The 14,728-nt window shown below is 47.7% G+C and overlaps 1 protein-coding gene across 4 annotated transcripts in view; it reads left to right on the top strand.

Moving 5' to 3' along the window:
* The first annotated feature begins 4,987 nt into the window (after positions 1 to 4,987).
* GK5 (glycerol kinase 5) overlaps positions 4,988 to 14,728 on the top strand; it is a 66,847-nt gene continuing 57,106 nt past the window's right edge. For 3 of the 4 annotated variants that reach the window (XM_075937653.1, XM_075937652.1, XM_075937654.1), the window contains exon 1: positions 4,992 to 5,129. In XM_075937653.1, coding sequence (XP_075793768.1) covers positions 4,992 to 5,129 — 138 coding nt within the window. Of the gene's footprint in view, positions 5,130 to 14,728 lie in introns of all 4 variants that reach the window. The other variant, XM_075937655.1, reaches the window with a different exon arrangement.

The raw sequence follows: 14,728 nt of genomic DNA, 5'->3' as shown, positions 1-14,728 counted from the left end.
ACAAATCCAAACGCCCAAGCTCTTCCTATACTATGTGTGTACTATACGCCTAAGACTTTAACTGCTGAGACCGGGTCCCTTGCAGTGGGCAACCTGGAAGAGGTTGAAAGGCGCCCCAATAAGTGTACAGGGAGAGCTTATTACGCTTCAGATTTCAGCTGCTAGAATTTCATAATTCCTTCGCAGCGGGCAGCCTCGGGGAGACTGAGAAGCGCCCCAACTGAATTTTGCCACCTGGGTGTGACACAAATCCAAACGCCCAAGCTCTCCCTATATCTGTCCCTTTATGACCGGCTGAAGTTCTTTTGTTTGTGTTCGGTTCGGGTACAGCAGCACGGGTTCAAGTCAGAAGCTTGACACGCACTGGCTTATTTATAGGAGAAAGAAAGAGAAAAGAAATAAAGAAACTTGGTTCAGTGTATATAGATATATATATTTTATAAGTGAATGAGGGCACCCCACTTGTTCCCAAAGTTTATAGCTAAATCACCTTACCAAAGGTGATTTACAATAGAAATGAAGCAGTTTGACTTTAAGAAAACTATAATAAAGTAACTAACTTACAACAGAGAGACAATTAGAGTGTACACATAAAGAAAACACATTGCAGGTACAATTCTCACCCCTGCGTTCCAGACTTGGCGTGGCCAGCGTCTTTCTCTCAATCCCTCGGGAAGAAGTAGGGCGAGGTTGGGCATCCCACGGACCTCGGGAGACAATCAATACCTGCCAGCAGGTGTAGGTGATTGGAGCTCAAATTGGGTGGGCAACTCAACCCTCTTTATACCCCTTGGGTCACATGGGCTTCTTCCTGGTATCAAGTGGCCAATCAGGAAAAATGGCTTTGAATGCCAAGTTTCCCACGACGGGTGCAAAGCATAATTCACACCTGGGAAGATGCAGACAATGGGCACCTCTGGTATGTGATGGGCGAAGATTCCTCTCCCGAGACAGTGCAGGCGTGTCAATTACTGATACTAGCCATCACGGCGACGGGAGGCCTCCCAGTCGTCAGCTAGCCCATTTACTGTCTGGTTTCTGTTTATGGTAGAGTCAGGGACAGGCACCACACCTGCGTTCCCAGGGCATCAAAGGCTGACTGCCTTTCTCTTGCTCTCTGGGGGGGGGGGGGGGGAACAAGATGGGGCTCGTGGAAAAACAAGATGGTGTTTTTGTGTCTGGCTACACGTCCCCACGTCAACAGCTGCTGAAACTGACCAGCGGCTGACCAAAATCAGACGCTGGTCAGTTTCAGCAGCTGCTGACTTGGGGATGCCTGGGGCAGAGCAGCTGGGGTGCTGCCGGGTTGGTCTCACAGTGCCGAAGGGCGACACTACCAGACCAACCCAGCAGCACCCCAGCTGCTCTGCCCCAGGTGTCCCCCATTCAGCCGCTGCTGAAACTGACCAGCAGCGGCTGAATCGGGGACGCCTGGTGCAGAGCCCAACTATCGGAAGGGGGGCTATTAAGGGTCTGGGGTGGCATCCCCCAACCCCACCCCAGACCCTTCATAGCCCCCCCTTCCGATAGTCCGGCATATCTGATAATCTGGCACCACCTGGGTCCTAAAGGTGCCAGATTATCAGAAGTTTACTGTAATTGGTTTTAGAAGACTTTCTTTTTGCTTCAGCCAAAGAGAAGCGGAGTGGACATATTACTTCCTAAACATGTATAAAGCCAGGTACGGGCTCCGTGTGGTGCTGCTGCTTTGAAATGCCACCTCGGCATTTCAAAGCAGCTCTGCATGGAGCTGACCCTGGGATGAGGAAGTGCGTCTCAACTCGTTGAGTAGTGGATGGAAATTCCATCAACTACTTGACTAATAAATTACTTGATATTTAACATCCTTACTCTGAATCTCTCAGCACCAGCCTGGAGTCCTCTCTTGCATCCCACATCCCTCATCTCTGGCCCCACACTCAAGACAAGATGGAGCTCTCATAGCTCTACATTCCAATCGCCTTCCCCACCCTAGTGAAAATGAGTGAGGGTGGAGCCAAGAGTGATGAAGTGAGCAGAGGGTAGGGCAGAAGCAGGGCCTCAGAAGAAGCAAGTGGGGGGCAGGGTATAGGGTTTTGTGCAAATAGAGAGTTGGTGACCCTGACTCCAACAGGCATATATTTATTAGGGTGACCAGACATCCTGTTGTTAAAGGGACAGTCCTATATTTAAGTCCTCCTGCAGGCGTCCTGACTTTTGCTTTAAAAAGGGCAAATTTAAAATATTGGACAATCTCTCTTTTTCCATCTGTACTTGTGGGTCCTGTTGCTGGCTGGATCCCTGCTTGCCAGCCTCCTGCCATCAATGGTGAGTGGGGGAGAAGGGCAGTGTACAGGAGTAGTTGTACAAGATGGGTGGCAGGACAAAGATGTAATGTGTGCGGTGGCTGCTTCTCCTCCCGGATCGCCAGTGCATGGGGCTTGATGCTCCTCTGTTGGTCATTCAGTTCAGGCATCACTGTGTGCCAGCTCCTGGACATCGGGGGTGTCCCCCCTTCCCCCACCACCACTATCCCATTTCTGGACAGCACCAACTCTGGTGGCTGGTGAACATAGGCAAGGCTGCAGGTTCTGGCTGATTATGATGCCTCTCCTGCAGCCAAGGGACAAGAAGTGGCTGGGTCAGTAGCCAGCAGCAGCCTGGAAGTGTTAGTTGCCTTTCTACGCTGTACGAACAGTAAGATACAAGCTGCTTTCAGCCACAGAGGTGAGAGTGAGGGCAGGAAGCAGGAAAGGAGAAGAACTCTGCCAAGACATGTAGGTCCTCCCCTACAACTGGAAGCAGAGCCTGTTCCTTCCCTTCTGTACAATGCTAAAAGGCTGCTGTTGGTGTGAACCCAGGCAGAAGTGGGAGCACATGACCTGTGTACCTCCCTGAACATGTTGCCTAAGGAAGATGCAGTGGCAGATATCAAAAGAGCTGGGTCCACGCTTGTGGCCCAGCTAGGCATGGAGGGCAGAAAGCCAGGGAAAGACTGGGTCAGTCAGTCATCCTCTGTGATAGAGGTATATAAATATGTGTATGACACCTCCCCAAGCTATGTAAGGGAGTGTTATCCCTCCCTCAATGAACCCTAAAACCTGAAAGATAAGAAGGTAAATAAAATAATCCAGCTACACAGTATTTTAAAGCGGGCTGAGTCAAAATAATGTGATGTTATTTTGAATGTTGGTAAAACTCACTGCCATTAAACTCGCTTAAATACAAGTGATTTTACCAGGTACCCTGTATAGGGAAATATGGTTACCCTAATAATTATCAATGTTATCCCTTTTCTTTTTCTTTTGAAATGGCACAATAGCTTTCTCCTGGAACTTCCTTTGTGCTCTAAGACTTATGTAAAATAAACATTGTGTGCTCTAAGGCTTATGAAAAATCAGCATTAATTGTGCAGCATTAATGTAACAGCTCTTTTAAAACTCTTGGGTGCAAACTACCTGGAGCTGCTGATTTAAAAATGTTGAAACTTGATTGTTAACTCTCTCCAGAAATACTAATGAAGTGAAAGAGTGTTACCACTATATGATGAAATTACGACTGGGTTTGTGGGGGAGGGGGTTGACACGCATAGAAAAGAAATATTTAACCTTTCTGCCTTTTCAGTACTATTATTGATATTTCTACCATTTCCATCTAGTAATGAAAAAAATACAATTTTCAAATTCTTTTTGTTCCTAACATTTTAAAAACTCCTCCTTATTGTCTTTGACTCAGGTGCCTATAGATTTCTCCTTGTCTTGACTTCCATTATCTATAATTTTCTACAATTTCTAACTTGCGATATCTACAATCGCTTTAAACTTCTTTTATTTCCCTTGCAGACAATAGAGAAAGATAGTACAATTTCTGGGTTTATGGCTAAAGTGTGGTAGAAGCTGGTAGGGTCCAGATCTGAGTATTTGCAGCACTAGTGGGATGGAGCATATCACTGTCAAGACATTTAAAGGGCAGTGCTAGTGGCTAATCATAATCTAGAATTTTAGGAGCTGAAGCACTCTGGGTAGAATGAAGTTACCAATCTGGATATTTGTCAAACTGCCTGGTGTAGCAGCAACATCCATACTAGTTCTCTCTTTGTGGGGCAAAATTATACAGCTGGGCCACACACACTGTCTAGATCAAGAGCTTCAGGTGGGTTCTGAAGACCATGTGCCAGACTGTATAACAGTAGGAATTTACTCCTGCCTCAGGAGCATCCTGTGATTAGGCATCAGAATTGGGAGCTCAGAAGGCAAAAATTGGCAGGCTGTAAGTTTTCACACTAATGCTGTGCTGCCACGAGGTTGGGCCTTCGGGTGTATTATTTATATACTAGCATAAATACTTGGCATTGGGGAAATATAGTAATAGGGGTGATGAATGAACTACATCAATTACATTAACAGCATATTTTATTGGAGATATTTCTCATAAATATTACTTTAAGAAATTAACAACTTAGTTTGTAGCCAGCGGGAAAGGATCGAGTAGTTGCAGTCTGTGACACTCTTAACAGAAGAGTCTAGCAAATGGCTATGATCAGGCGCTCCTAAAACTAATTATCCGTGGGCCCAATTCGGGCTCTGGGGAATCCAATTTCGAGATATAACCATTCTAGTTATTTAGGTCAGGAAAGCGGTCGCATCCCTTCCAAATGTGGGGTTTCTAGCTCTTACGGGTCCGGAGATCTTTCAGGTCAAACGCACAAAGCTGAGGAAATATTGATAAGATGAATTAAAGCACTAGCAGCGGGGCTCTCCCTGCCGGGGACTGGGTCGGGCCCCAACGGGGAAGGATCCAGCGTTTACCTTTGCCTCCGCCAAACACTTTGACTAGCTGCTGGGAGCCCACTCGTCGCTCAAACTGCCCTGGCCGGGCCACTCCCTCAGCCGCTCGGGCCACCATCGGCCCGCCCATGGCGTAGGGACGCCGGCGGACTGTGGTTCGCTCGCGCGGCCAGCCCAGCGGGTTCCGTCAGCGCCCGCGCCCAACCGCCGCTGGCCGGTGCCGGGATGCCACGCTGTGAGGAAGGGCTGGCGAGCGCCGCCGCCGCCGCCATGTACGTGCTGGGGGTGGATGTGGGCAGCACGGTGCTGCGCTGCCACGTCTACGATGAGGCGGCGGCAATTAGAGGCGCCAGCAGCAAGAAGGTGAGCGGCGGAAGGGCGCCTGTGGGTAGGGAGGAAACTAGCCCCACCTACTAGCGCGTGCTGTGGAGAACCGCTCCTCCCCCGTCCTCCCCCCCCCCCCCCCCCGCACGTGTCTGCCCGGCTGCTGGTCGCGGCGCGCCCCCCGTCCGAGCCGAGCCCTGTGTGGGCGAGTCTCCGCCGACAGACTCTGCCTCCCCCGGCTACAGGCGGGGGGTATTATGCGCCCCCCCAATCATTTGCGCCGGGGCCCTAGTGCAGCAGGAGCAGGAGCAGGCCTTGCACGGTCCCCGTGGCGGACCCGGTGCCCCCGCGGGGAAGGAGCGGAGCAGTGGGGCGCAGGGAGGGGCTCTGGCCCTGCTCCGCTCGGCTGTAGACTGGCGGGGGCTCCGGGTCTCGGACGAACTAGTCCGGGCGGGCGGGCAGCGCTTTGCCGGCTGTTCCCCCCCGCGCCGGCCGGAACTGGGGTCCCTGCTCCGGGCCTGCGGCTGCTGTTCCGCGAGCAGCGCAGGGTTTGGCGGATCCGCTCAGCCCCGCTCCCGTGAGCGGCGAGGGCGGCGCCTGGGCGTAGTGGGCTGCGGCGGGGCTCGGGCTTTTCTTGGCGCACCGACTCGCCTTCCCATCCCAGCCCGGGCTCGCCACCACCCAGCCCCGCACCTCCCTAGCGTGGCGACAGGGGCCCGCCCGCCTTCTGCCCGCTTCTCAGCCAGCCTCAGTTTAGCTAGGAGCCGTGCCCCCGCCAACCCAAAGCCTTCTCTTGCCGCCTGCTGCTCACTTCCACTGCAGGGGGGAGGAAAGGGCTAAGGGGCAGTCTCGCCTATATCCACCAGTGGAGGCGGAGGCGGAGGCGGTCTGCTCTTTGGAAGGAGGCATTTTGCAGCCTGCTCTAATAATGAGCCACTTCAGTGCTGCTTGTTTGCTTGCGGCAGTAGCTCGTGGCTGCCCTGGTCAATCACGCGGAAAGCCCTTGAGCGGCCTAGAACGCGTTGGAGACTGGCGGAGCCCCAGGGACTGACCGCACTTGCGGAGCGCAGCATTGGGTCCCCTGGGAAGGGATGTTTTAGTCAAAGAAGCCCCGGTAAAGCCCCTTCTCTTGCTACAAGTGCCGTATCAGGATGGCTGCAGCGGGACTCCCGGGTTGCATGCCCTTCTTTACAATTAAAATGTAGCCCTGCATGCCCCTTCCCTCTTCGCCTAGCAGACCAGGGGGCGCTGGGGGCTTCTGTCTCCCAGACTCGGGTGTCCTGTCTGAGCATACTCAGAACAAGCCAAGTAGCAAAGGGGTGAGGGGTACAGACCCTGTTTGTAGAGCCCTGCACAGATACAATATTTTTTATCTGCAGCCGCAAAACTGAGCTGTGGACATCTGCCTCCTCCTTTGCAAATGTGGGTATCTGTGGATGTAAAGCAGGTATCCACAAGTTTGCAGGGTTCTAGATACAAAATTTGTATGTGTATCTGCATAGGCATGCGCAGTACATTTCATTAGGGTGTGCACCCAAAGAATTTTTTAAAAATGTACTCTTTGACCCCCATAAGCCACGCCCTCTGACCCCCATCAGCCAAGCCTCTGGAGGTAACACTTTTGGGGCAATATGGACACATGACCAGAAATAAAAGGTGTCATGTGCCTCCCCCCCCCCCCAAAGAATTTTCCCACCATCCTCTTACCCAGGGCTTGACAAATTATGGAAAATCCTACTCACCAGGCTAAAAAGGGATTCGCCACCCCCCAAGTGTTTTTTTAATGGCATAAATTCCTAATAAGAATAAGAATAGTAATTACTAATAAGTTATTAATAAATATCACCCAAGTTATTAATAAATATCTTATAAGCCTCTACCTTTTCTCTCTGCTGCCATGTCTCCTTCCCTTGCTCCATCAGCTCCCCTGGTGCCTGCTGCCCCCCAACCCCTCACCAACGTCTGCTGTCCTGACTCCTGCCCTTCTCACTGCCCTCAGCCTTCCTGAGACCTGCCCCCCTCCACCAGCCCTTCTCTCCCCCCTGTGCCCACTCCTCCATTAGCCCCACTTTGATCATGTGAGCTATCCCTCCTCATCCCCTCTCTTAACACCTCCCTCTACACACCTGCCCTGCCTCTCTCCTCTGGTGCTGGTGTTTCTCCTGCAGTTGTCTGCCCTTCTGCTTCACCCCCAGAATCCCCTTTCTTCTCCTGACCTGCCTCCCTCTCCTCAGCACAAGCCCCTTCCTCTCTGACCCTTACCCCCTATTTTTCCCTTCTCCTCCGGCAGCCGCCAACAGGTCTGTAACAGAGTTCTAGGGTCACCCTGACTGTCACCCTTCTGGTGCTCCCCCTACTCTGTCTTTCTTAGATTTCTCAGCCCCCTTTTGGGCCACAAACCCCCACCCCGCAGTCTCTGGTTCCCAAAGTTCCGGCAGTCCCCATCACTTGGTGCCTGCACCGGGTCCGACTCGTAGGGTTGCCAGGTAGACCCTCCCCCAAAAAAACGGACACACTTGATCTTGGGGGGGAGGAGGAAGAGGGACTGGATGAGGAGGTCTGGGGGGAAGAGGGAATGAGAAGCAGCTCGGGGGGGAGCCAGCCGTGCGACCCCAGGCCTCCTTACCCCCGAGGCCAGCCGTACTGCCCCCAACCCCCTTCCTCCCTGAGGCCAGTCGCTCTGCTGCTGCTCCCAACCCCCCAGGCCAGCAATGCTACACCCGATCCCCTGCCTGGGGCACACAACACCCCCCCCCACCACCTTCCCACCCGGGGTTTAAACTCACCTTGCTTGATGGGGCAGCTGGGTGAAGTTGCTGTGTCCCTGCTGCCTCTTTCCGTGGGGTTCTAAGACCTGGTTTTGGCCGCGCATGCGCGGCAAACCCAGCACGGTGTCCATTCCCCAGAGTGCCGAAGCGGCGCTCCTTTGCTCACGCCCCCTTTGAAACATTAGGGTGTGCGTGGGCACACCTCGTGTGCACACCTATGTGTATCTGCAAAAATGTGTTGTGGATGCAGATATCTGTAGATTTGCAGGGTTCTACCTGTCCACCCTCTTCCCCTCCTCCACCCCAACAAATAACCTCTTTCCAGGGGCTACTAAGGCACTTGAAAACTATAGTTTTTTGGTAGGTAACTTACCAATTAGCTGACAGGAGCATTGTATCTAACTCCTATATGAAAGAAAGAAAATTAAATATCAGCTCTAATACTGTCATTCTGACATCTTGTAGAAAGTCACTTACGGGGCACTGGTTAGGCTTAAAATTTTAATGTATCTTTTTACTAATTCTGTGACGAGAAAAGAGACACACACAGTCAGGACTCCTGGGCTCTATCTCCACTCTGGGAAGGGAGTGGGATTTAGTGGTTTACACCAGCAAGAAGATATATCTGGGTTCTATATAAGAACATTACAATGCCCATACTAGGTCAGACCAATGGTCCATCTAGCCCCGTATCCTGTCTTCCAATAATGGTGAATGCCAGGTGCTTCTGAAGGAATGAACAGAATAGGTAATCATTAAGTGATCCATCTCATGTCACCCATTCCCAGCTTCTGGCAAAGAGAGAATAGGGACACCATTCCTGCCCATCCTAGCTAAGCCATTGATGGCCCTATGCTTGTTGAACTTGTTTTGTTCTTATTGGAATCCTGTTATAGTTTGAGCCTTTCCACGATCTCTGGCAAAGAGTTCCATAGGTTGACCACGAAGAAATAATTTTTTTTGCTTGTTTTAAATTTGCTGCCTGTAAATTTCATTGCTAACCTTCTGTTATGTTAGTATAGGAGTGAATAATATTTCCCTATTCAATTTTTCCACACCTTTCATGAGTTTATAAACCTCTAATGTATCCCTACACACTTCAGTCTGCTCTTTTCCAAATTGAAAAGTCCCAGTCTTTTTAAGCTCTCTTCATATAAAAGCTGTTCCTTACCCTTAATAGTTTCTGTTGCCTTTCTCTGTACATTTTTCAAATCCAATACATCTTTTTTTAAATGTTGTTGACCAAATCTGCATGCTGTATTCAAGATATGTGTATACCATAACTTTATATAGTCGCAATATGATATTTTTTGTCTTATTATCGATTCCTTTCCTAATGATTCCCAATATTCTGTTAGCTTTTTAGATTGCCACTGACCATTAAGAAAATGTCTTCAGGAAACCATGCACAATGATTCTAAGATCTCTTTCTTGAGTGGTAACAGTTAATTTAGATCATTTTTGTATGTATAGCTGGGATATTTTCCCATGTGCATTATTTTGCATTTATCAGTGTTGAATTCCATCTGCCATTATATTGGCTGGAGTGGGGTGGGATAGCCCTCCTCTAGATGGCAAATCCCCACCTTGGGCAGGTTCCTTGAGTGCCTGCATGGTATAAACTGGGCAGCTGTGTGGCTACGTAGCTATGAAGTTTACAGGACACTTAGGTGCTCACTCACCTGTGCTATTTACTTTCTCCATTCTAATAATTTAACCATGCCAGCAGCCCCTGGACTCTACCAAATCCCAGTCCCCCACTACCTGGATGACCATGTTGTCCCTTCCCCCCCCCATCACCATCCTGCACACAGATCAAGCACCTCCCTGCCAAGTCCCAAGCCCCAACACCCAGAACACATCTGCAGAGCCACAGCCACCTTCATGTGGACACTCCCATTCCCCCTCCACCTGGAACACCCCAGCAAACCCCTATGCATTCAGATCCCCAGCTGAGCCTCCCTCACCCAGATGGCCTCTCACCTGGATTCTCCCCATGCTAAGTTCTCTATACTTGGATTCTGCAAGGCTGAACATCACTGCCCAAACCTGAATTTTGGGCCAGGCAGTAGGTGTGTATGCAGGGCCGGATTAAGTGGGGGGGCTAGCCAGGCAGCTGTCTGGGCTGCCAATCTATGGGGGGCGCCTGATGGCAGCTGTAAGGGGTGCTGCACGCACAGCACCCCTTAGAGCTGCCATCAGGCGCCCGGGGCCAGGGGCTGCGCGGCGCCCTTAGAGCTGCAATCAGGCACTCGCACACCTGATTGCAGCTATAAGGTGCACCAGGAGGCAGGGCCGCGCATGCGTCGCGCGCCCGCTGCCCAGGGCACAAGAATGGCTCAAACTAGAGTGTATGAGACAGTTTCACTTGCTATCTTGGTATGTACGATGTGGAGGGGCAGGGCCCAGCCCTTGCAGTTCATCAGGGTCTCCATGAGTGCTGGTTCCCACCTGCTTTCCCCCTCTCTCCCCTCTGCCTCTGTAGGTGGCAGCAAGGACGAGAGGAGTGCGTGTAGTCAGTAGGATTAACTGATAAGCCTAGGTTTATTGGTTAGTCGTGTAATTGAATACACATTGACATCCCTGCTTGTTATAGGGAGATTTAGAGATTAGGAATGCTGAGTTGTGCTCTCAACTCTGAAAATTATTTTTAACTCATCTTGGGCAAGTTATCTAATATCTTCCTCCCTCACTGTAATTCTCTACCTTATGGGTAAAATAATTCCTATGTCCATTGATGTTGGGAAGCTTAATTAATGCTGGCAAAGTGATGAAAGATTATACATAACTGAGAATTGAATTGGTGGCTGCTGTTTAATATTTTCTTCACAATAGAGTTTCAGTGCAAATATGTTATGATGATGAACATGGCTGAGATTTTTATAAATATTTAAATGTAATACAGCACTGGTTACAGGAATGGCTCAAAAATCAGCAGTGGAGATACAAAATGCTTATTATCAGAGGGGTAGCCGTGTTAGTCTGGATCTGCAAAAGCAACAAGGACAAAAATGCTTATTGTTTCCTTTGAACATTCGTACACTTTTTAATGTATTGTACCAATTATATGCTAATAGAACTAGTAGTAAATTGAGCTTCAAATGCGTGAAGTTCTAATGATACAGAAGAGATAATTTTGTATTTAATAAGAGCTGTATATTATGTTACTTTTTATTAGGCTGGATACTATTAAAAAATTTGGTATGAAGATTGGATTTTCTATTTAATGTTTAGTTTAATTCTTGCTTGAGGGTTTTTTTGGTAGTTTTCTTCAATACAAAATTGGCTAATAACCAATACAATAACTTTTTTTAGCCCTTTGAGAGAACTCTGCAATTGAGCTCAAGGTGCTGAGTTGGCAGCTATGTTCTAATACAGCTAAAACATCTGTGACCCATCATACGTGAAGAAACAGTTGTGTGGTAATTCAGTTAAACTGTTAGCATAAAAGCACTTTCATGTGTGTTGCAGTTGAAAATGATGTGCTCAAGTTTGTTTTTAATTTTCCATGGTTATAATTTAGCAGCAAACTAGTGGGCTGTCAGTTCCTGTTTTGAGACCACATCTGTGCTACAAAACTCCTGTGTTTTTGATTGCTTTTTAAATAGCTGGTTTCAGCTAACTCAGTGGAGATGAGTGCAGCTATCATATGTTGGTCAAAGCTATCTTCTGCAGTTTTTGAAAATGGCTATTTAGTAGGCTGTGATTGAATCCGGAAAAAAAAATCCGTGATTTTTTTTTTCTCTACATTCTCAATTGTGTACAAGACAGAATTGCCTCGGAAAAATGGTAAATTGATTTGTTTCTGCTTTCTAAACCCCAGTAACATGCTTGAGGCCAGTTGCCACTGGCTGAAGCTGGGTGGCATCTCAGAGCTGGGGCTGTCCAGCACCCACTCACTATGCCACTTCATGTCTATCAGCCCCCCAGGCAGCATCAGTGTCCCAACCATGGCACGGCCCAGCAGCACTGTCTGTACTTCCATTCCCAGGCCCACTTTGCCAGCTCCATTGCAGTCGGCCCACCTCCTGGCAATGTTCCGTCTAATCTTTTCCATTCAACTGTGGATTTTTTCCATCCATATGCAGAATAATATTTTATATTCACCGAGGCATGTGCGAATGTGCATCACCTAGAAACAAAAAACCTAGCTGTGGGTGGGTGCTCTGCTAGGAGCTGGACAGCATCTGAATTTTTTCTGAATGACCACACAAGCACAGAACTTACAGGGACCACTGGCCATAGGGATTGGAGCATGCAGTGCCCTAGTGCCCCAACTCTCTGCTCCACAGTGATGCAACATGTGATGTTCCGTTGCTTGCAAGGCCTGAGGAACATCATGTGATCAATGCCCCTTCTCCCCAGCCTCCCTCCTTCACACCATGCCTTCTTCTTGACACCCTTCCCCTGGTTGTTACATATTGTCCCTAAGTCATGTGCTCTTTCTTGTCTGCAAGACCCTCTCCCTCCCCCAATGTACTCACTCCCACCCCACACACACACTGTTTGCTAGCCCTCGTGAGTCATCTCGCCAGTGCATGCAGCTATGGATGTTGGTAAAAGATGGCTAGCAGATCACCGGTTGATCCTGATGAATATGGATTTACATTTTTGTATCAATGCAGGGATCTGACTATACAAATCTTAAGAAAATTTGTCCAATTCAAACTGACATAAGACCCAAGGTTTGTTGTATTCATTATGTTATAAATATAGGTTTTGGTATGGCATTTTTATTTATTTCATATGGCATATTTTTTCTCCTGTCAGTCTACTAAAACAAAACAAAACCCGCAACCTTTCTTGTTCTTAGATCAGAAAAAGGGTAGATAAAAATCAGGCATGTAAATATTTGTTTTCAAATTGAATTTTTAAAATTTAAATTAAATGTTTGATATACATACACTTTCCTTTTTATAATCTGCTTGTATTTGAATTTTAAATTGACAATCTGTTAAGGCCTATATTTTGTATAATCTCTAGAATCATTTACATTTTATACAAAATTAAGCAGTACATATTTGCTACTGAAATTTCAAAGAAAGGCAAGCCACTTAATTGATGGAAGTCACTGGCTAAGACCAGGAGCCAGAGTTGAAGTGCTAAATAAGCTTTGGACAGTAGTAGCTTCTGCAGATCCAGAAACGATTTTAAATGTTCTTTCTGTGGAGCACTGCTTGTTCCAGAAGTGACCAGCTGCCAATGTCCCTCCTCAGCCACTTCCTCCTCCACCAGTGGTGTGTCAGCAGTCTTGTGTAGTAGGACAGTTACCTCAACTCTCGACATGAATAGTGTGCAGGAATTTCTTGTGGCTTTGGATGCTCCTCAGCCTAGCCACCTCCTCCTGTAGCTCTCCCACCTGTTTCCTGAGAGATTCCACCAGCAGGCACCTTTTACATTGGAAGGCCCCCCAGCCTGGATTTCAGTAAGAGGGAATTGCAAGCCACAGTCCCTGCAAAACCGCACCAGGATCTGGGTAGAGGCATCCAGGGTCAGGTAGTCTGTCTGTCTACAGGTGCAGGCGGAGGAGACGGAAGCCGTGCTGGCACAGGTGTTGCGGGTCTTCCTGACTATATTAAGCCTCCCTTGTCAAACTCCCTCTTAAACTCCCCTCTCTGCATCCCCCTGTCTGCTTCATTCCAGTTGCTAATTTTCCACAAAATCAATAAGGTTCTGCTCATGGAGACCTGAAACATTCCCGGAAGTGCTGTAACTCATTGGATATGGTGTTTAAAAATTATGTTACAGACAAAGACAAGTGTCATCAGGTTGAGTATAGGGTCTTGAAAGTTTGCCCATTCACCAATTTCTAACTTAAAACAGTGTAAAAAAATTTAGAATCTGAATATATGTATGTTAAACTGCATAGTTGATAAGCTTCAACGGGTAGCCAAGTTAGTCTGTACAGGATAAACTTAAAAAAACAACAAATAGTCTGGTATCACTTTAAAGACTAACAAAACATGTAGATGGTATCATGAGCTTTCGTGGGCACAACCCACTTCTTCAGATGACCAGAGTGTTGGATGTCCAGGACGAAAATAAGTAGGGAAGAAGGGAAGGTGGTGGAAGAAGAAAAAAATTGGAGGGCGGGGAAACAAAAAGAGGTAGTGGGTAAAAAATATCAAGGGGAAAGCAGAGCTGGAATGTAATAGGAGAAAAAAATAGTTTCTAAGAACCTAAAGGGTGGATAGTCAAAAAAGGCAGATAAGAACCATTAATTAGCAAACAACAAATAGTCAGGTAGCACTTAAGACAGACAAAACATGTTGTCATGAGATTCTACATAGGCAAAGAACCATTGTCTCCTTCATTGTTTGGTAGGTTAATAATGACCCAGCCATCCAGTATCTTTATTCAGTCCATGGGTGTGAGAATCAAACTTGTGAATGAGTTGTAGTTCTAGTACTTCCCTGAGTATTTGGCTTGTGGAATTGGTTTGTAACAAAACAGCTACTTGTAGATCTGTTAATGAATGCACAGGGAGATTAAAGTGTTCTCCAACAGGTTTTTGTATGTTCCCTTTATGGTTTCCTCTTGTTATCTGAAGAAGTGGGCTGAGCCCACGAAAGCTCATGATACTCTCTACATGTTTTGTTAGTCTTTAAATTGCTACCAGACTGTTTGTTGTTTTTATAGTTTATGCCTTCTCCCCCTCCCCCTCTTTGGGGTTCTGTATTTTATATATAGAGGGGGAGGGAGGGAGAGAGAGAGAGTTTTTAACATTTTGTAAGTTGCCTCAAATGTTTTAAATAGAGGTGGGGTAAAAATATTTAAAATAAATAAAATAGTTGTGTAAATAAATATGTACGGATGTAGTATATCCTTTTGTTTAGCAAAAAGTAGCAACTTATACTAACAAATGAGAAT

The sequence above is a fragment of the Pelodiscus sinensis genome, chromosome 10 (genome assembly GCF_049634645.1).
Source record: "Pelodiscus sinensis isolate JC-2024 chromosome 10, ASM4963464v1, whole genome shotgun sequence".
In the NCBI taxonomy this organism is placed as follows: Eukaryota; Metazoa; Chordata; order Testudines; family Trionychidae; genus Pelodiscus; species Pelodiscus sinensis.
The sequence above is the reverse complement of the archived record's forward strand: the minus strand, read 5'-3'. Positions and strand labels throughout refer to the sequence as shown.